Source organism: Ambystoma mexicanum, chromosome 3q (genome assembly GCF_040938575.1).
Source record: "Ambystoma mexicanum isolate Mex_15411 chromosome 3q, UKY_AmexF1_1, whole genome shotgun sequence".
Taxonomy (NCBI): Eukaryota; Metazoa; Chordata; class Amphibia; order Caudata; family Ambystomatidae; genus Ambystoma; species Ambystoma mexicanum.
Genome location: NC_090926.1, coordinates 381,319,448 through 381,341,642, shown reverse-complemented (window position 1 = coordinate 381,341,642; position 22,195 = coordinate 381,319,448). Strand labels below are relative to the sequence as shown.

Below are 22,195 nucleotides of genomic sequence, written 5' to 3'. Positions count from 1 at the left end.
AGTTTACAGTCGCCCTTTTCTAGTAGCAAATTGCTCAAATGATGCTGGTGTATAAATACTGTAGGTTTAAGACAATAGAACCTTCACTGATTATGCAGACAATGTATGAGGTTTTGTATATCGCCCTCGTATTTCCCTGCAGCCAGTTCACTGCACTTTTACATATAAAACTTTACATATGCAAAGCGGTTATAAAGAAAAGGATAGGAACAAATGGCAGGAATTAGAACATTTCTAGAGAAAGGATGGATGGATCGCACTTGTACAAATAAGTCTCACGAGAACCCAAAGGGTGCAAGTTATACTAGTTAAATAAATCGCTATGAATGAGATTAGTGTGTGGGAATGGTGGGATCATCAGAGGGGGGTCGAGAGAGGGGACCACGGTTGTCAGAGTAAAAGTGGATTAAAGGGGGTACCAGCTGTTTGTCTTTTTCTGTAGTTAGAGACCACTCATTCAACAGAGCCTAGTCCTTATTTACAATTTCTAGTGAGAAAAATGTAATAATCACATACATTAATCAAATATCACTTCTATCAGGATCTGTACAATATAATGTCCTTTTTTTGACGAAAGCATGTAAATAACAATAGCAAAATTCCACCTCACTCTTTCCCCCACGAACCAATTCTCTACCAACTTTTGATATACTCCTCATCTCAAGTTCTCCGAGGTAGCACACATTTCCTCATGACTTACATTAATGTTCATGCACACTACAGCTCGTCTTTCAACACTGTTCATTTTAAGTCGAGGATAATGACGTTTTCCATGTTCACACATCAGTGCCCTTCTTTCAAGAGAGGACACACAAATCAGGGGAATGGGCATTCATTAAACCTTTACCTTTTTTGACTCCCAAAGACGCAGTGGAAATATTCCGTGCAATAGCATTGTTTTTGATGCTCCCAAGTTCCTTCCCTGTGGCTTGCAATAAGGTGACTCTTAGGACATGACTAAAAGGTATGTTGCAGAAAACATTGTGAGGCAGGAAAGCAGAAACCCTTGGAATCACTCCCTGGAAATATTTAGCCATACAACTGATACAAACAGTAACTTTACATCAATATGGCTATCAATTTTCCCCCAAAAGGGCCATTTAGGCAACAGGGTAATTAACCGAAAAACATTGTTGGCGAGCCACCATTTTAATAAAATGAATTCTTTCGCCCATTGTCAAGGGGGGGATGTCCTGCTCTACGAGGACATTCACTTTAAATAATATGTAATATTAGAGTAACATTTGGTAGCTAAAGATCTTCAAAACTATCCGATACCCTAATACCGAGATCAATACCTTTTAGGTTTGTTAATAGCATTAATCCTAATTCTAATAAGAGGGAATCACAATCTGATTTGGTCAATTTCACCCCCGTTTTCACAGCAATAACCTTATAAAGATGAAAACATTTAAGATGCAATATCCTTTAAATGTTGTTTAACTTTGCCTCATGAAAGAGAACAACATTAGCCACCTCAAGGGTTTCTTTGGGGCTTCTATTGGTACAAAATGTTTCAACGCAGTGTTATCTCTAATTGCTAATGACAGGGTTGCAGAAATATAGCAACGGGTAGCAGTGAAAGGGGACAGCTCTGCCTGGCTCCTTGTTCTAGTCAGACGTACCCTACTGACTCACAATTAATCATTAGCTCTGGCATTGAACCACTATAGAGACGATTAATAGACCTGGTGAACTGGAAAAGGAATTACATTTTTTCCATTACTTGCCAGCACAAAATCCCCAATTCATCAGATCAAAAGCCTTCTCTTCTAATAAATGAATTACAGCCAGAATCTTCATACTCTAAGTATAATGAGTTGTTTCCACTATAATGTGTTAGGTGATAAGTACCCCCCAAAACTATTTAAGGACAACCAATCAATACAAGGATTACCAGTGACACATTTGTCAACAACGGATCCATGTGTTTATAACAACAACAAAAACAACGACATACTTTTTCAATGACACTTTAATAACGAAAAAAAATCTAATTATTGTTCTCTTTTTTAATTTGGGCGGGTCCCACCAACCCCCTGTTTCAACATTACCCCATCCCCCCACCTGTTTTAATCCCTTACCCCACCCCCATATATACTTTTACAAAAAGGTGTGTTGTTATTTATTTTTGGTTATTAACTCTGCATACCGTCAAGAACTTGCATACATTTGTTTTACTAAATTAAAAAAATGTAATGGGCCTAATAAAGACAATAATCATGATTTGGCCTTGCTTTAAAGTCTGAAGAGTAGGCAGTCTTATTCCTTACAATTCTATTAAACAACATTACTAAAATCACTGCCAATTCAGAACTACACATTTTACATATTTCGACTCAAAAATCCTTGCAGCAAATATGCACTAGCAAGGTCTGCTTCTTCCATTTCAAGGCTATCAGTCCAGCTATCAACTGTTTTGCTTAAACAGGTATTGCAGCTTTCCCATGCAGAGTGTTAAGATCCTCTTTGTATAAAACTTACATTCATGATATGATGTGATACGGCATTTGTAACAAGCCTATACACAGGTGTTTCAAGGCGCGACGAGGCAAGGGAGGGGGAACAAAGGGAGGACGGACAAACGATCCTACTAGGCCAGGTGTCATTCAGATTGTGCAAGTGCGTGGGAAGGCGGCAGGGACAGTGCAGTACAATGGTATAAGATAATAAGTAAGTAACGGCCAGCAAGTGTCAAGGGCAGGTAAGGGGACTGTAGGGATACAGAAACAGTCCCCAAGTGCGGGTGTTGCCTGGTGGGTAGTGCAGGTGTGAGACGCTGGCGGGGGGAGGACAAGGGCCCAGGATCGTGCAGTTCCAGTTACAGCCAGGAGGTCAGCAGAGGAGAAGGGGAGGAAAAAAAGCAGAAGCAAAGAGAAAAATTTTGAGGTGCTTCCGGAACCGGAAGAAGATGTTCTTAATCTCTTCTACATCACATTGTTTACTTACTGTGACAGGATACATTCATTCAATTACCTTTGTGAAGAGTCAGAAATGAAAGGCGGGCAAAAAGTGGGTGATGTTTTCAACATCAGACATCTTTATTAAAAGAAAAGGGTTGGATAGAGGTCTCACTGTCCCTATCCTAAAGAGAGTTACTCTACCTAGGAAACTAAAGCTAAAGATCAGACTGTGTCTTGTCAAAATTATGTAAACTGTTCTTGTGCCTAAAATATACCCCTCACACCAGAAATGAGCAACTAAGAAGTGTAAGAAAAAATGGCTCTGATCTAGATTCAACAAAAAGTGTAAAGTAAATGGACAAATCCAACAAAAAATAGTTTCTTCCAAGGATACATCCTTGTATCCAGAGGGTAGTTCCTTTCCCCTGGATTATTTCAGGAAGGTTGGAAAAAGTGTTTTTTTCAAAAAATGTTTACTTAAGGATGGCAGACATGTTTCTTCCATACAACCAATTCTCAAGGCCATCATAAAGTGTCTCTTTTACACAACTGTTTCAAGGATGACAAAAGTGTCTCTTTTATGTACATGTTAGGTGTGATTGGTATTCTTTTTAGAATGTATGGTAGTAAGGGATATTAGGGTTTTGTAACTAGAGGGATTTGCATATCGACAACACCAGGAATGTAGGAATTATAGAGCCTTCTTCATTTGGAAGGGAAGAATACCATGTCTCCCATGATGCGGTCACCACATCTCCCAGACAGCCATCTCCTCCCATGTGATCCTCCCTCATAATACCACGTCCAGGGTCAGCGTCAGGTAGCGGCTGCCATCCCCTGGCTACATCGGAGGCGATCTCAGGCGAGCTGTGATGACTCCACAGAATTCATCACACCTAGGATTCAGATTGCTGCATTATTATTTGCCAAACCAAAAACCTTCCTCCCTTATTCCTCTTTCCATAGCTTTGGGGGAGGTGGGAATGTAGATGGATTAATGTCTGGTTCCAATAATGTTCATCTAATTCTATATTTCAAATGATTACATTTCAGAATCTCTCTTTCATAATGTACCCTTATAGCTTTTTCCTGGGATACCATTCACTTCCCCAACAGGTTTGTTTAAGTTTCCCTTGAATATAACATTTACCAGACTCTATAGCAAGTATGTGTTCAGAGAGGGGCTTTCAAAGATTCTCAAACCATTTCTTCAGCACCAGAATTGAAGACAAATAATTCTTTATGAATCGCTGCAGCTCATCCGTAACCTCTGGAATCTAAAACAAAAGACCAGCATCAATCCTCCAATGTCATATCTTCATGTTGATAGACCATTCATTGCCATTGTAATATTCATCACAGTCTGATCCATTAAAGCAACTGGTCGTATTCCAGTGTCCCAAGCAATAGTTCCAGATATTAAAAAGTAACAGTGTCTCGCACTGCTTTGATGCTCCTAGCTACAAAAAGTATAACTTCCTTTCGCTGTTCATGGCTTGAGTGAATGAGAATAACATCTTTCATAAGTGAACTTAATACGCAATATTGTTGCTTATGTTACCTGATTTTGGATTGATCAGTAGCCTATACAAGGACATTAAAACTCCCCCATATAGAGTATGGTATTCAACGTACATCCTAGCAGGTGGCTATATGCCAAGCCGGCACTATCTAGCCTGTACATATAGGATGTTTGTGGGGGGTTAGATGGTGCTTGTGTGGTATATGTTTTTTCAAATATTTCACATCTGGTTTTCCCCTTCAAGCCAAGTGAGCACCATGTTTCGTAGATGCTTTAAATGTGTCCATTGACATTTAAATCTTTTCAGAAGTGAGTCCGTAACCAATTGGGTTTCAAGTATTGCATGTTAATTCCATTTTGATTCTGGTTCTGAATTCCTCCACATAATTAATTCACTTTATAGCTATGCATGCTGTGTCAAAAATGCATTAGGTACCTGAACCTGCCAAGCAACCTCGAAGGAGCACTGTGCTAGAACTTATAAATAGCTTATAAATAGCCCAGATTAAATACATTTGCAAGAGTGATGGCTTACATAGATGCTGGAATCAAACATTTAATGTCTTTTGGCAGTCTTAGAAAACCTATCTGGGAAAGGTTGAAGCCCATAATTGCCATCTACTTTAACTTTACTCTTGTCGCTGGCATTGGCCAGGGCCCCTTTCCTAATGAGCGTCTTAAAGGCGTGCAATTACTATCTAAGGATATTTACTGACGTCCATTGATGTAAAACAAATACAATGCGCTCAGACAATAGATTTGTTCATGCAACAAGTGTATCTTTCACCAAAGTTTCAATAAATTGTTCCTGCTTTGCCTACTTTTCAGCAACTTCTGAAATATCAATAATATGCAAGTTGGATTGTAATGACTGAACAGTGATGTTTTATTTACTTGAGTTTGCACACCCTCTCTAATGTGGTGAGTTTCACTATTGACACCGTCACACTAATCTTTTCATGCCAGCCATATTCTCACCATGCATAGTTCCACTTTTCTGATAGAGCAGATCTATTTTTCTTGATGTCCCAGAATCTTTGGCTGGAAAGCCTGATATTCAAGAACTTGATTTAGTTCCTTAATCTTACCAGTACTTCTGCTTAGGGAATGTTGGATTTACATTATAAGCAGTGGTTCTAGGATGCGTTCACCACATCTCTTTTGATGTGAATTAACAGCTAAATCATTTTCAGCTAATTAGTGGATGTGTCATATACTACATTGTTACTGGATCCAGTGCGGCAAGAGTCACCCACCATAATTCCTGAGAGAATAGCATATCCATTTACCACTGACCATCTCCTTGACCCGTCCAGCCTCGCCCACTTCATAGTCTTCTACTCTTATGACTGCAGTGTTTTTCCGCTAATGGTTTACATTTCTAATGGCATCTCTGAGGGAAACTCACACAGTGTTCCTTCTCACATCAGTCTCTGCCATGATTGCAGCGGTCCTTAAGCCAAACTGCACATTGTGGCATTTTAGAAAATCCATGGATGATCTAGTTTGAGCTTCGCGACCTGTTTAACAGATGTCTTGCACAGCATTTTCTCTTAGGTATGAGGGGGAACTTTTTGACTTCAAAGGGAGAATAAGGTTACGCTTCTTAGCCCTGCTGTCCCTACATCTAATGGTTTCCCCATCTTTGAACAGCAGGGATGGCGGCGGCAAGGTCCCTGCTGCTTTCACAGGGCTTTATCCACAATCCCACGCCCACTACTGTTAGGGTTATATGCGGTGCAACGTATAAGACTGTGTACTAATGTGCCTGCCAGGACATTCCGACATTAGAACGTGTGCATGTAATGTTTGGTTCGGCATGCTGGTTGTGGATGGATTGAGTGAACTGTTGAGTGGCGGTTGGATGGGAGCTAGCTGGTGTGTGGATAGGCCAATGGTTGTGTGAGCTACACGTAGGGATTATAAGTGTACAGCTGAACTGGAATAAAGACACCTATGGTGTCCAGCGTGTCTATATACCAGAACCCAGGGTCTTTTCAGACTGCTTCTATCCTGATCTAATATAGCAATGACATTGGTACAGCCTGCTTCATGTGGAGTACCCTAAATGTATCAATTGGTGTCACTTCCTCTAGTGTATCTGTGCTCCCCTTGGGTGATCAACACCAGCTTTCTTCTAACACCCCCATGAGCTTTACTCCAACACAATTCGTAGGGCTACTACTAGCCACAACATCTTCTGTCCCTGTATCTTAAAGAGTTTCCATCAGAACCTTTGTTGGCTGATCTTTTGCGTCGTGGCTGAACACAGGTTTTGTGAAGGCAGGTAGCAGGGGCTCGTTTCTCAAACTACCGTGGGATATCTCACCTCTTAAGAAGCTGCATCATATTCAGGGTCAGCCGGAACTTTGCAAGTACAAATGCTGGCATGGGCGGTTCAGCCCTTAAACATTCCAAGGACAATCAATTGAGTATTATTTAATCGGGTAATAACATCTATAATTAGTGATTACTAGCAAGAGGATTCCAGGATGAAGTTCTATAAAAGAATATGCTTCTATTGTAATTGCAGAATGCTTTGGCAAAGGACTTTGAACTGAATCCTCAAAGTCACAGGAAGCCAATGGCGTGGGTTTGATGTTGTCTTGTATTCAGATTTAAGGCCCCATCTCGCTGCATCATTCACAACTTTTTTACTTGTCCACCAGTTTGCTTAGGAGGCCAGTACACACATAACTGCAGTAGACCAGCCATGCCATTATGAGGGATCTGGTTTGCTCCACTGGTAGCTCATCTGTGGGTAAGGCAGGATGTTTTTAAACAAGGGAGAGTTGAAAATACTTGCCTTTGAATTGATCAGCAGCATCAATGTTAAGATTCAAATCAAATATCACTCCCATATGTGTTCCTTTAGTGTGAAGAGTACAAACTGTTGAGGGGGGAGGGGGGGTTCTGAGCTCCTGGGTGACACCCAGTAAGATAATCTCTTATTTGGAACTATCGAGGCAGATGAAACTCCCGAATCCAACAGTTTCTCAACAGTCAGAGAGGTTGGCCCGATTCTTCCCTTCCCACACTTTGACTAGGCGAATGTGGATTTGTGTCCCCTATATGTACATCGGAAATGTCCACTGGTGTAGTTTAAAAGGGTGAGCCAGTGCACAGAAGTAGATCTTTAAAAAGGAGGTGGAAGGCGAGGAGTTCTAGGAAACATGAACATGGCTTTTCAAAATCTATTTGGCCCCTCTGGCCCACCCGATCTCCACCTCCTCCCCTTCATTTCTAGTGTTACACAGACAGGACACACAACTCTCCTTCAAGCTGCCATCCTCTACCTCCTCCCCTGCCTCCCTCATACCGGACTGCCTGACTGCTATTCAGGAATGGTGCAATGCCAATTATCTCTGCTGTAATGCCAGTAAGACAGAGATCCTGGGTCACCTCCCCTCACCCACTTATGTGTCAAAAAACCTTGGGATCATCTTTGACTTCTCTCTCTCCTTCTCTCCACACATTACGGACCTTGCCAAGAAGTCCAACCTTTAGCTACATTTCCTCACAGACATTCTACCTTTCCTCACCTTCCCCCAGAAGCTCAATGTCTACAGCCCTGGTTCTCTCTAGGCTGGACTCCTGCAACAGCCTCTTCTTCAATCTGCCTCTTTCCTCCATTCACTCCCTTCAACTAATCCAGAATAGGACTGCAAGACTTAAACTTGGCCTCAAGGTTGGGGACCACATCTCGCCAGCCCTAAAATCTCTCTCCTGGCTCCTGGTGACCGCAAGGAACAAATTCAAGGCCCATCGCATCATACACAAGGCTGTCTGGGGCCAGAGACCTCTCTGCATCCAGTGTTGCCTCCCTAAATTCTTCCTGCCAGAGTCCTTCAGTCATCTGCCTCCAACTCTCTGCAGGTCAAACGTTTCTCCAAGCAGAGTGTGGGAGGTAGATCCCTTTCCTTTGCTGGTACCTCCCCGGGCTAGCCATAGCCTGGTCCTCCTTGTCCACTGCACTCATCCCTTCCCCCTCTGTTCCCCCTGGCACTTGCCTCCTCGAGCACTTGATCACACCCCTCCTTTGGCCACCCCACTCCTCCCTCTCCCCTGCACTTACCACCATGTCTTGCACAGGCACAGTAGGATTGCCACAAGGCCAATATAACCGTTTTTGTTCTACTTCTTTCCCATGTCCCCCCCACAACTTATCTGGAGGTGCCTGGAAACACTTGTGTATAGGCACCTTATAAATGTCCAATAAATAAAAGAAATAACACTCTATGGGACCCTCCGCTGCATACTTTTCTGGGTGAAGTTTCTGAGGAACGTAATCCCTTCCAGGGTGGTCCATGAGATTTACATTCAGCATTTAGTCTCTGAATTAGGATTTAGTGGTCTATGCTGTTGGAAGACCACTGAGAGCTGCCCGATGGCCTTCGTCCATGGACTAGAAGAGGTCTATGCGAGGGTCTGCTGCCTTGGCTTCGGTTACGTCATTGTTATTAAGCCTCACTGGCAGACATGGAGAGGATCATTATCTTCCACATATTCCTGAAGTGGTCACATTGTTTCTCTCCGTTTTATCTTGTTACGTGGGGTGCTTGGTGATAATTATGTAGGTGGTTAGGATAATGAGGCTGGCATACGATTTCTTCGTGGAAGGGCGATTAGTGCTTGTTTCGGGAAGTCCAGCCCTCCCCTTGGGGACTGAGTCAGCTGTTACATGAGAGCCTAATGTTGAGAGGGAGTCGTTCTAGACATGCTGCTGCTGAACACGGCTCTATCGTATATATTAGAAGCTATTACGTCACAAGTCCAATCTTTCCAATGTTGTTGGATAATTTTCCAAGGTGGCTTGGTTTCCGATTTCATGGAAAATGCCCATAACCGATTTGAAGCCTCATTTGTAATAACCCTTTTTTTTTTAAAAAAAAACTCTTGACACCTCTTCTGTATATTTTACAGCATATTCTGTATGCAGGGAGCATTGCCTTTGGGGTTCTCGGTTTCATCGCACTCTTTTCAGGTTTGCCAATGCTTTTAATGTAGAATTTAGGGAGATATTTTTTCTGGCTAGGTTTCCCATTTTGTTAATCACTTTTATGTAGGGTGTACTTGTGATAGAGTGCGTACAGCAGGTTCTCACCCTGGTTCTTGGTGTTTCTCAAAACGTCAAGGCTTTCTGCTGCTGTGTTGTGTTACATGGCGCAGGCAGCAAGACCTGTTTGACTAACAGCGGATGTGAAGCTACTATTCATGTTTACGCTAGAGGTAGTTCATTTTGTCAGTGTTCATATATTTAACCCTCTTGATAGATTAACAGAACTCAAATAAATACTACATGATAAATATCTTACCATCTTCTGCATAACTCTACTTGCGAGAGATGAGATTAAGACAATGGTGCCCCCTTTATGTCCTCCATATAGGACACATTTTGTTTGTAGGATTCACGTAAACCATCATCAAACCAGTCCCCTATTTGTTTGCTGCTCAGAATATGAGATGAGGTAATCGGGCCTTGAGCCCTAAATAAAACTATTGCAATCTCTGAAGTTTTAACAGCAGCAATTGGGCCCATACCAGGATGTAGACCATGTTGGGAAAACATCAATGTTATGCGTTGGAAGGTGAATGGTGATCATTTAACTTGGTTACTCCCAAGATGAAAAGGGCCTGGGTTACTGGACACTACTAAATGTAAAAAACATTTAATTTGTCTGATCTTGGGAACATAAGGATGTTTCCAAATAGGGGATTGTGGAATAACCTGCTGAGGAGTTTTATGATCTTTCATCTCTAAGCCTGCCCTCTTTTGTGCTATATGTCTTTTTGTTTGTCAGCGCCTTTATGCCTAAGGGTCAATAGTGCGCTTAACTAATGTAATGTAACAAATGTAATGTAATTGTCCACTTCTTGTTACAGGAATATGTATTGGTTTAAGGGAGTGGAATTATATACTGTCTTTAAAAGCATTATTAGCATGGTCAAAACGATCACATAACCAAGGTTTCTATTCTCATTTTATGCCATGCAGGCGACTTATTTTTTTTAGATCTCACACTATGATTACCTCATTCATGCCATTCAAGGAGACATGGCAAGCAGGACAATACTCAGGGCTACACATCACAGTTTCTTTGTTCAGATTGCCACTGAGGATAGTGCTGGCAGCTAGGCGGGAACATTAAAGGAAATAAAAATAATGCTAGATGTTGAACCTGCACGATTTGTACTGAACCAGCATAGTCAATACTTGCTTATAAAAACATAGATATATTTTTTAAAAAGTTATTAGAAATCGTATTTTACGGATTTGTGCTGAGGCTCTTCAGTTTCTTAGGGGTTTAATTTTCAAATTGCCAGATATACGATTTGCATTAATAATGAAGACTTTCACAAGCTTTTGGTTGATCATGTACAGTGCTAGCAGCAAGGCACTGGAATGCTCTAGCCAAAGGCTTCCATCTTACCAAAGGCATGTATTCATTCAGGAGGAAAGTAAAAACTCCACTGTTCTAACCTGGGCCAATCTTCTTTTTCTATGGTCTTTACACTACACCGATCAGCGAGCATGGTGATAACACTTTTGCATTGCAGTGCCTTTTCCCAAAGCAAATACAAATTGACACCATAGTCATTTGCGCCCATGGGGGGTGCTCCACCTCAGGAAGAGGGATATGGCAGAAGTGAGTAGTTTCTTACCTGTTACTCCATTTCTCCAGCGTTGGCATCTTTCATGGATTCACATGCTGTGAATATTTCCCGTCGTCAGCCTGGGAAACCTTGGTAACTTTAATATAGTGGTTTTCCTATGGAAAAACAGACACCTTGAGTGTCCGATCGTCATCTTTATGTGTGCTTTAGGCAGCACTAATAGGACGTCCAGTATATAGCCCGTCCCCGCGGCTTCCCTTCAGATTTTAACCTCTCCAACTGTAGGGTAAACCATAAGAGGATGTTTGCTTGAAGGGGGGAGGCCGGAGGGCACATGTGAATCCATGCAAGATACCAATGCTGGAGAAATGGAGTTTCAGGTAAGAAACTACTCCCTTCTTCAGCATTGTATGTTTCACGGATTCACATGCAGTGAATAGACTATGTAGCAGTAAGAATAACTAGCGGTGCATAACAGGCAAACAGGACATATGCGAGAGGCAATTGCAAAGCCACAACAACAGACAGATATTACTTTCAGACAACAAAAAGATTGAGCAAAATTCAACCCCCGGAAGCTGCAGGGCTTACCTTACTGGAACAGGCGTTGAAGCACAGCACAGCCAACCTGCACCTCCTCAGCATGTTGTTGAGTCAGGCAGTAGTGTCTGGTAAACGTGTGCGGTACTGCCAACGTCGCTACCTGGCAAATGTCCCTGAGCGGTATCCCCACCTAAAGGCCTGCCAACGACGCAATGGAACTCGTAAAACGAGCCCTGGGAGTTGATTGTAAAGGCTTGTTGGCCTTTTTGTGGCAAAAGGAAATGGTAGACGACACCAACCTCGAAATGCCTTTCCCTTGTTGGAGAGGCAGAAGGCTGCAGAGTTGCATAGATGTCCTGAACGACTTGGTCCGGTCCAGATAGAACTTCGAAGCTCTCTTCACATCCAAGGAATGCAACGCCTTTTCTGCTGGAGTGGAAGCTTTAGGGAAAAATGTCAGCAAAGCCATCGTAGCATTTTTGTGAAATTCTGATGGAATCTTAGGAATAAAATGGGGGTTCGTAGAAAGGAGAACCTTGTCCTTCATGAAACGCAGGTATGGAGGGTCAATGACCAGAGCCGGCAGTTCAGAAACCCGCCTGGAAGAGGTAATAGCCACCAAAAAAACAACCTTCCATATGAGAAACTTGATGGAAACCGTTGACATAGGCTCAAATGGTGGTTTCATGGGGGCCGCAAGCACCAAGTTGAGACCCCAAACCAGAGAAAACAACTTCTTCGGGGGGAAAAGTCCGGAAAAGGGCCTTGGAGAAATGTTTAATCAACATGTCACTGAACAGAGGCATCGAGTGGCACTGCCTTGTGAACCTTGAAATGGCTGCCAAGTGTACCTTGATAGATGACAATGCCAGACCCTCCTTTGCCGACATGAGAAGGTAAGGAGTTGAGGAGGCGAGACCCGCAACGGCTGCAATCTTTTCCACTGACGGGCGTAAGACACGTTGGTAGACAGCGCCCTGGCTGCAGACAAGAAGCGATGATACTCCAGAGGAATCTTCAGACTATGGAATTCAGAGTGGTCAGGAGCCACGCTGCCAGGTGGAGTGAGCCCGGGTTGTGATGCCACAGCCTCCCTTGGTTCTGTGAAAGAAGATTTGGCCCCAAACCCAGGTGAACAGGAGCGTCCCTCGCCAGGTGAAGAAGGTCCGAAACCCAGGTCTGTCTGGGCCAGAATGGGGCCACCAGGATGATCCTGCATGGAACTCTACGAATCATCTGAATCGTCTTCCTGAGCAGTGGAAACGGAGGAAAGGTGTAGGCGAACAGGTCCGTCCACAGGAACGAGAACGCCCCCCCCCCCCTCTAGTACGGATGAGACACTCTGCTGGCAAAGAGACAGCATTGCTAGTTTTCGGGGCTGACGAACAAGTACAGAGGAGGAGCTTCCCACTTTTTGAATATCCTCACCACCTGATCCTCCTTCAGCCGCCATTCGTGCATCTGAGCGGACTACCTGCTGAGAGCATCTGCTTGAATGATTTGGCTCCCTGAAAGGTAGAAATGATTTCAGCGCCCAGTGAACCTCCCTCAATTCCAGAACTTCGATGTTCAACAAAATCTCCTTGGGGGACCACAGGCCTTTCACCTGAAACTGGTCCAGGTGAGCATCCCAACCGACCTGGGAGGCATTGGTGACGATCGTATACTGAAAATCTGGTTCCACCAGGGGCATGCCCTTTATGAGGTTGCTGGAGTGAGTCCACCACCGCAGAGCGGTTGCCAGAGACGGGGAGATGAGCACCCTGTCGGACCAGTAGAGGCGGATCTGTGACCACTGAAGCGAGAAACTCCTGTACAGGTCACATGAAAAGATGACAATTCAAGACGAGTGGGTTGCAGGATGCCATGGTGCCGAGAAGAGACATGTACACGTGGACCATGACTGAAGTTCCTGGTACAAATGAGCCCATCAGGGGAAGCAGCTTCTCTATCCGTTTCCTTGCCCGGTTTGACCCGATTGAGCACCGTTTGGAAATGAGACCCCAGAAACACCAACTCCCTGCAGGGCGTCAGACAGGACTTTCCGAAGTTGACTGCAAAGCCCAGACGCTGTAACAGAAGCATAGCTGCATTGAGTGAATGCGACATCTGCCGACGAGTCGCCCCCCTGACCAACAAGGCATCCAGGTACGGATACACATGGTGTCCTTCCCTGCAGAGGTAAGCCACCACCGGCGCTAGCCACTTGGTGAAAGTCCTGGCAGCTGATTTGAGACCAAAGGGAAGGACCCGGAACTGGTAATGTTTGTTGCCGACCACGAACCATAGAAACCTGCAATGCTTAGGATGCGTGGGGATGTGAAAATATGCATCCTCGAGGTCCAAGGACACCAGAACTTCTCCAGGCTGAACCGAGCAAATAACATCTTGCAATGTTAGCATCCTGAACTTTTGGTGTTTTACATCTTTGTTGAGCAGCCACATGTCCAGAATGGGATGCCATTTTCCATCCAGCTTCTTTATGACAAAAAAACGGAAGTATGTCCCTATTCCTCTTTCTGATGCCGGAACCTTCTCGATAGCCTCCTTTTGCAGTATCAGATGCACCTCCTGACGCAAGATCTGCAGGTGTGGCTGAGCTGTTTTGACTGGAGGAATAGGAAGTGGCGGACGCCTGAACTCCAGCGAGTGGCCATATTGGACTGCATCAAGCACCCATCTGTCCGTTCGTGATCAAACACCAATCGTCGACGTGGTGCCCCAACCTCCCTCCTAGTTGACTTCCGTTGTGGCAGTCATTGTTGAGACTTGGGCTGACTGCCTCTTTTCGAGGAGGAGGATCACCTCTTTCTCTGTCCTTGACATTCCTTGCTCTGCTGCGTGGACTGGAAGGACCGTTGTAAGCCCGGGGAAAAATATCACGGGAGCCTGTAAACCTGGCATTCCCCGAGACCCCACGAAAGGAGCCAAAAGGGCGAAAAGACAGTCTGCCCTGCAGGGCGGTGAGGGACCTCACCGTATCAGAGTCCTCCTTCATGTTCTTTAGTGCGTCAATCTTCTCCCCGAAAAGATGCTCCACTTGGCAAGGCATGTCCACCACCTTGTGCTGAACTTCTGGCCGGAAATAAGTACAGCGCAGCAAGGCCCGCTGCCTGAGCACCACTCCATTGTTAATCTGTTTAAACCCAGATTCTGCCAGGTCGACCGCAATACTGATACTGTGATTCAACGCCTCCTCCCCCTCTCGAACCAAAACCATTGCCTCCTTCCATTGCTGCTGCGGCAGGTGGTCCAACTGTGCCACATCCGACGGTCATTCCGCGCCATGATAGCCAAGGAGTTGGCCGCTTTGACCATAGTAGCACCTACCTTGAGGACCTTTTTGCGAAAAGCGTCCCGCTTACGGCCTTCATTTTTGGGGGGAGTCGCACACTTGTGCTGGGACCAAGCCTTTCGACTTTCAGCAGCCAAAACCACAGAATCCGGCGTGGGCTACAATGTGAGGCATTTTGGCGTGGACTCCGACGCCTTGAACTTCTCTCATGTACCACACGTGGTCCAATATGGGAATCGAGAATACTGCCCTACGCCTCTTTCCCATATGTTCAAACAAAAAACAAACAGTCTTTCCACTCCTCCTCCGGGATGAGGCCAAACTCGTTACAGGCCTTTTGCCATCTTCGCATGAAAGGCTCCAATATCATCCGGCTACTCAGAGCATCCAGATCCGGATCAGTGTCGCAGGTATCCGCCCATCGGGGCGACGACGAGACTTTTGAAAGAGTGCCCTGCGGAATGCTCTCCACCTCAGACTCCACAAGTTCTCCTTCTTCCTGATCCCTCTAAGGTGGGCTGAACCCTCTGGGAGACTGTGGAGGAGACCGGACCGGGGAAGACCCCCCGAGAGGAGGCCCTCTACTGTGAGGGGCTGCCGATACATCCTTCTGATGAGGAATGTAGGTAAGTTCTCAACCACCGGAACCCTCGGCGCCAGAGGCACAGGGAGCCAGGCGTCCAACTGTCCCAGAAGCGACTGCAACATCGTCAGTACCTGCATCAAGAGTACAGAATGCGGATTGACCAGAGGATATTGAGGCGGGTCAGCAAGACGTAGACGGGAGAACCAGCTGCAGACCCAACACCAAAGGATCTAGAAATGGATGCCCTTCCTCCTCCTGGTCTGAATCAAACTCATAGGTCGAGGGTGGCTCATGTTTGAGAATATCCATCGGGAGAATGGACGTGAACGTTGTCCCCAACTGCCACGTCGCATCTCAAGAAGACAGCGACTCTACATCGACCCTCAGCTGCACCCCGGACTTCTGCACTTCCATCGTCGCCTTAGATGTCGCAGACGGGGTGGTCATCGACAAAGCCATCATCAGCAAGGACGTTGACTAGACTGCTACCCCCGGGGTCATCAACCGGTCGGCATCTTCGGTGTCGTCGACAGGTCCATAGAAGTCAACGCTGTCGTCTCTGGAGGTTCCATCACCGAGGAAGACGTTGTTGGCACAGACTATAATGAACCTGCCATTGGCACAGTCTTAGGCACCGACCCCACCTTAGACGGAGAAGAGACCCTCTTGGACCAAGGATTGACACAGTGTTTGGAGGACTCCTGGCCCGAAGAAGAGTGATGCCGCTCCTTGGAAGACGACTTCTTATTGGACGAGGAGGCCAAATGAGACCTGGACTTCTCCTTGTCAGACGTCGAGGCCTTGCGAGATGGGTCCAACTGCTTCTCCATGCGTAACTCAGTCCTTCGGCTTGTCCGCCCTGGACGCTGCACTACCGTTACCTTCCTTGCCACCAAAGACTCAGCACCTTCAACCAAATCAGACACTGGCATGGCCTCCAAGCACGGTTTCTTGGGCGTCGGCTCAGACGAGCGCTCCCTCAGGCACGACAGTGACCGCTTGGCCGATGGGGTGGAGAACTTGCCCCCGCTGGAAGAGCCTACCTCTGAAGCCGGATAGGCCCCCTCATTCAGCCAGCAAATCAACCGCTGATTGCGGCACCTTAGAGTCTTCTGGGAGAACCCCCGACAGATGGAGCATTTGTCGGCTGAGTTATTGGGGTACAGGCAGTACAAGCAGTCTGCACGGCTGTCCCATCATACACGTTTTTGAGGCCACAGGTAGCGCATGGCCGAAACAAGGATTTCTTTGGACCCACAGATGACATGGCGGGGCCTACTGGAAATAGCAAAGTCTGCGTAGAAAGAAGAACAAATGCTCTGGAGCAAACACGAGTTGATCCCAACAGTTTGGAAGACGGTTGAAATCTGAAGGGAGGCCAGGGGGGCAGGGCTATATACTGGACGTCCTATTGGTGCTGCCTAAAACACCCATAAAGATGTCAATAGGACACTCAAGGGGTCAGTTATTCCATAGGAAAACCACTATATTAAAGTTACACAGGTTTCCCAGCCTGACGACGGAATATATTCATAGGATGTGAATCCATGAAAGATCCAATGCTGGAGAATTCCAATTCCTGCACAAAAATTAAACAAATGATGGACACAGTCTGAAAACGCTTTGTATTTTGTGTAGTTTAGGCAAACTATCCGTAGCACCACATCTTGTAGGGCATTGCAATGAGGACCCCTTTCTTATCATAATTATAATTCAGAAATAATCTATTTTCAAACAACATTATGAAACAATCTATCCCTTACAGCATGAGACAAGGTTTGTGGACATTTTGAGCTGGGCCTAATCAATTTGCTTTCTAGATTGCCCAGAAAGCATTATGGGAAGTGCGTCTCTAGTAGCTCTAGGGCAGAGCATCCTCCATCAGCGTGAACCTTCTAGGTTGATCATGGGAAATGGTTGGGAACACGAGACATTCAGTTTGATCAGAAATAAATGCTGTAACATTGTGAGCATTCTAGCCCAATCAGAAAACATCCCTGTACACGATGGTCTAGCAGCCCCACCCTTAGCAGTTGAAGAGTCTCCCAGGTCGATCTGAAAGTATACTGGTACACTAAGCCTTTTCACTCCAACATAAAACAAAGACCATCATTCTACGCTCTTTTGAAAAGCTTTCTCTGTTGACCGTTAGGATTGCATAGGTCTTTTTAAACTTCTAATTTCGGTACATGGGAAACAGCAGTCATGCACCTTATTAAGTTGCCCATTTCCACTTCTGTGTTTCAGGGCTGCAATTCCATTTGGTGGGTGCGCTCCCAGTGAGAGGATGATGGCCTTGCCTCTGTTCGAAGAAGCCCCACCACAGCCAGAGATGCCAGGAAGTTTGGAACTCATGTGCAAGAGACGCAGCTTCAACAGGGCCCCTCGGGGCTGGAGGATGCAGTACATCCCAGAGTCCGATGACTTGTAGCTGTGCCCACAACGCCGCCATCTCTGGGCTCTACTCTAGGCACTGTGGCCTCCTGGGGTGACCAGGCCGCAGCAACTATTACTATAGAAGTCAAATGCCTCGAGCATGAGCACAGGGAACAGAAGTATCACTCTGTCAAGAGCAGGACTAGATTTCTTTCTTCCTTGAAAGAGGCTTTTTTAATGGATTCAAATGGAAAAAAACAATGTATTCAAATGACTATTAAAATCTCACTCACTTGCTGCCCTCCCTCACAGTGCCCCTTAGAGCACAAACACGTTATCCACTCTTGCACCTGAACCACCTGCTCGAAGACCGGTAAACCCACTGACATCCAACATTGCCCGGTGCTTACTTCATGGATCTGTTGCTCTCGTGTTTTGCACACCACTGCTTGACATAACGTGATGTTGCACAAGTGCCGCTGATCTCCCGACTGTGTAACGTAAGAGTGTATAGTTTTGAAGCATTACTGTCATAGCCCATCATGCTATGCTCATATATGAGACAGAGTAGGTCGTTTACTTCCATGGAGGCCCGCTCACAACGATGGGGCTGATAGGTGCCACACCTTAATGAACAGGTATGGATTTATTTATCTCAAACACAGATCTACTTTCTGCCAAACCTTCAGTCTTTCACTCCAAGCTATGGTCGGAGACCCGATGTGCAAGCTCATGAGAACCTTTATGGTTTCCAAGCCCGAACATCTCAATAAGTAGTCAAGACATTTCCCAGATGACAGAACAGGCCGAGGGAAACAGGCTGCATGCTGGATTTTGGAACTTTTTCTATGTAGGGCTATACACTAAACAGCATTTAAGCTACCAGAGTCCCTGATTTCTTAATTTACCACAAGTAAACTAAATAACCAATGTGAAAATTAGGAAACAGCATTTGCTAAGCTTTGACAAGACCAGGAATAACATGTGTGCAGTTGAATTAAAGAAGTCACCATAGAGGCAACTAGAAAACGAGCATGATCCATTACCCCAGTGCAGAGGGACACTCATCCCAGCACAAGGTATAAAAAACGAACTGCCCCATCAATAGGCAGTCCACAGCCTCAGTCAAAAAATGTGCTTGTTGGACAAGTGGACACAACCTGATCTTTTGCACTCTTCAAGACACCTTCGTAAATGAGTGTGTCCCTGCTTCCTACCAATAAACCGAACATTAAAAGATACAGGAGATAGTGAGAGGGGCAAAAGAAATGTATCTTAACCTTTCAGCATCATCCTTTAAATGACAACAACTACGTCCATTTGACTAGCACATGGTAATCCCCCCCACCCACCTCTTTCTCATAGCGAGACTGTGCACACTAGAGTCACACAGGCTTTGGTCACCATGGCCTAAAAAAATATAAGAATCACTACCTGTCCCTATTCTTTTCAAAAGAGACCATCAACAGACTTTTCAATAACCAATTTTACCCAGGCATGTGTGCAATTAATCCTGCGGCTAAGAGGTAGCAAATCACTGTGGAGGCGATCACTAGGGTCTATCTTTGGATCTTCCCAGTGTCCATTAGAAAGACCTTGTCAAACCAAGTTTATTTATGGTATCCAAATGACGCTGGCGCAAGAGGCCAATGTCAAATTAAACATGGAGGTAACAATTCCTTTCAAAGTAGGCAAGATTGCCAAAAGGTCGTTCCTAAACCGATTTAAATTACAGTATTTACCTCAAGGGGGCAGGGAAGGAAGCAGGAGGGGGAAGTTTGGAAAAACCCTCTGCTCTCAGAACTGGGCTATCCATTGGGCAAGACGGAGAAAACCAAAAAAACACCAAAATTCAATACCGTTAAAAAAGGGTTTCACAAGAGGGACACGAATGGCACCACAAAATTTGGACGGGTGCCCCATTGCCTGCATCATAACCGCATTTACGTCATGCATCCAAATCAAGTGCTTTACTTAAAAAGAAACATGATAAAGTAAAATGTAAATACTGGGTAAACCTACACACACTCACAATTTGTATTCTGCATTAAGAATATACTTTGACATTTCAAGAACCAGAATAGTTTACATTTTGTTTTAAATTTAGCATTCAAGATATTTAATGTAAAAAAAGGGAAAAAAAAAGAAACGGACACCAATACAATTTTAAAATTGTCAAACATGTCAAATGTTTTGTGCAATAGGTGCTTTTTCAAGTGTGAAAACAGACATAGGCCACAAAGAAAAATATGTATCAAAGGAGAATTAATATAACATGTACATTTGGGGATACAAGAAATGCTAAAAAGTATTTTTTCGAACTTGCTTGTGGCTCATGTCGAACATACATTGTCAGCCTTGGAACAGCACCTAGTGAGCATACCACGTGTCAACTGTTTGTCAATTTTACAATGGTATGGATGTAAGTTTTACATGTCAAAAAAAATATTGTACGCTAAATTTGCAACACAAGTGTGAAGTCCATTTTCTAGTACACAAAGTGAAAGGAGATATGCAGGTTGCAAATGATATTTGAGCACAGGTTTACACATTTCGGGGATTTTGCTCTACCAAGACGGTTGTACAAGGAGGTTTGGCAGGTCCCCTTCACCCGGACACACTATCCCAGCTACTCCTTTGTCTTAGGCATTTTGCAAACAGAATCCTGCAACATGATCAACTGGAGCTGCGCTGAATGGCTCAACTGCTTTGTCTTTCTTGTTCTTAACGAAAAAGAAGCCGATTTTGTGAAAAACCAAATTCAACCATTTGGTGTTCTGAGGGTTGCCATCTTGCTATCTGAGAAAGGGATAGGAAAGTGAAGAGGAAGCTGAGAAAGTGAAAAGGTTATAAATGCCAGCGAAAAAGGGGAAGGAATGTTCAGAAAAGGAAAGGGGAGAATTAACCGAAAGGGTGAAAAGAACAAGCTTCCCCAAAATTACATGAAATGCAACAAATACCAATGTCCAGCCTTTAAATGTTGCACCGCGCTAGGCTGTGCAGTGAGATGGCATACTATGGTATGGAAAATCAATATTTTCACGACTTGGAAGATAGTATATCCTTCGGCGCCAAGAGACCACGCAAGTGGCAAGAGTGCGCGGTGCAAGACCCATTAACATTAAATCACAGTGCTTTCATGACATACTAGGTTTCAAGGAAAAATAAAAATGGAAAGCAATATGACAGTGAGAAGCTGAAGTAAGGTCCTTCTTGTGCAAATGTACCCTTCTTGCCATATTCTGTCTCTTCCTGGTGGCCACAAAGTGAAACGCCACAACAACAAAAAACCTTCCATTGTGTCTTTTGCCTTTATAAAAACAATCAACATTGATCCCAAGTTTCAGTCGAAAATAATGGCAATATTCTAGTGAGTGATCCAATGTCAGGGCAGGCAACATTGGGCATCTGCCTGGGGTGCCAGGAGAAGAGAGGCCCAGATTGGCACTAGGAGCAGCACAGCTGGCTTTGTTGCCAGGGAAGGGGATCTGTAAAATCTCAGGTCATCCAGGCCTGTTGAAAACCCCAGAGTGACTGACAAATCTAAATCAAGTTAATCTGGAGCAGCGGTCAATACTTTTCAGGTCAAAAACCCTGTATTGGATTACATCATTACAAATTGAATGCACACTTTGACAGATTGCACAACAGGAGGGAGCTTTCTGATGCCAGGTTCAGATATCATCAATATTTCAGGCATAACACCATAGGTGGAGGCTGAGAGCCCTGAACACAAAAGAGAAGACTCGGGTAAAAGAAGCGCGTGGATGGAGCCAAAGTGGCCATCTGAAATAAGAAGACGGCAACAAAGCTCCATCCTGATCTCAAGTAGTGTGAGTATCGAGCATGGACACCATAATCAAAGCTCCTCCCAGGAGGAGGATTACATTTTGCATGATAATTATCAGATCGTAATTACTGAAAAAACCCTCCTACCATGGAAAATAGGTGGACTCGACTCCCTTTTAAAGGGGCAAAGCATTTTGGGACACATGCACAGACAAAGCAATGTAAAGGCATAGGATTCGAATGATCTTGCCATTCATAACCATCTATGTGCAAACAAGTGTGCAATACAAACATTATTCTTGTGTGGTTACAGAAATATGGACAATTAATCTTATTTTAATTTTGATGATTTGTAGCAATATTGTTTGCACTTGCTGCAACAATTTCGGTTTAAAACAAATGCACAGATAAGTGTGGCAAGCGTCACAGACTGAGTGATCGACAAAAGGTGTGGTGATTATTGTAAAGTGTAAAGCTTTATTTTGGGTCTCGAGCACAGGATGGGTTAGCAAGGGAAAGCAAATGTCGACGATCTCCGTTTAAGTGAGCAAGGGCAAAAAAAACGC

The 22,195-nt window shown here is 44.6% G+C and overlaps 1 protein-coding gene across 1 annotated transcript in view; it reads left to right on the top strand.

Moving 5' to 3' along the window:
- The window catches only part of MYOZ3 (myozenin 3), a 99,441-nt gene extending 81,304 nt beyond the window's left edge, over positions 1-18,137 (top strand). Inside the window, exon 6 of the mRNA XM_069654037.1 lies at positions 17,712-18,137. Within this exon, the coding sequence (XP_069510138.1) occupies positions 17,712-17,895 (184 nt within the window). The 3' untranslated portion in view covers positions 17,896-18,137. The remainder of the gene's footprint in view (positions 1-17,711) is intronic.
- Positions 18,138-22,195: the final 4,058 nt, after the last annotated feature.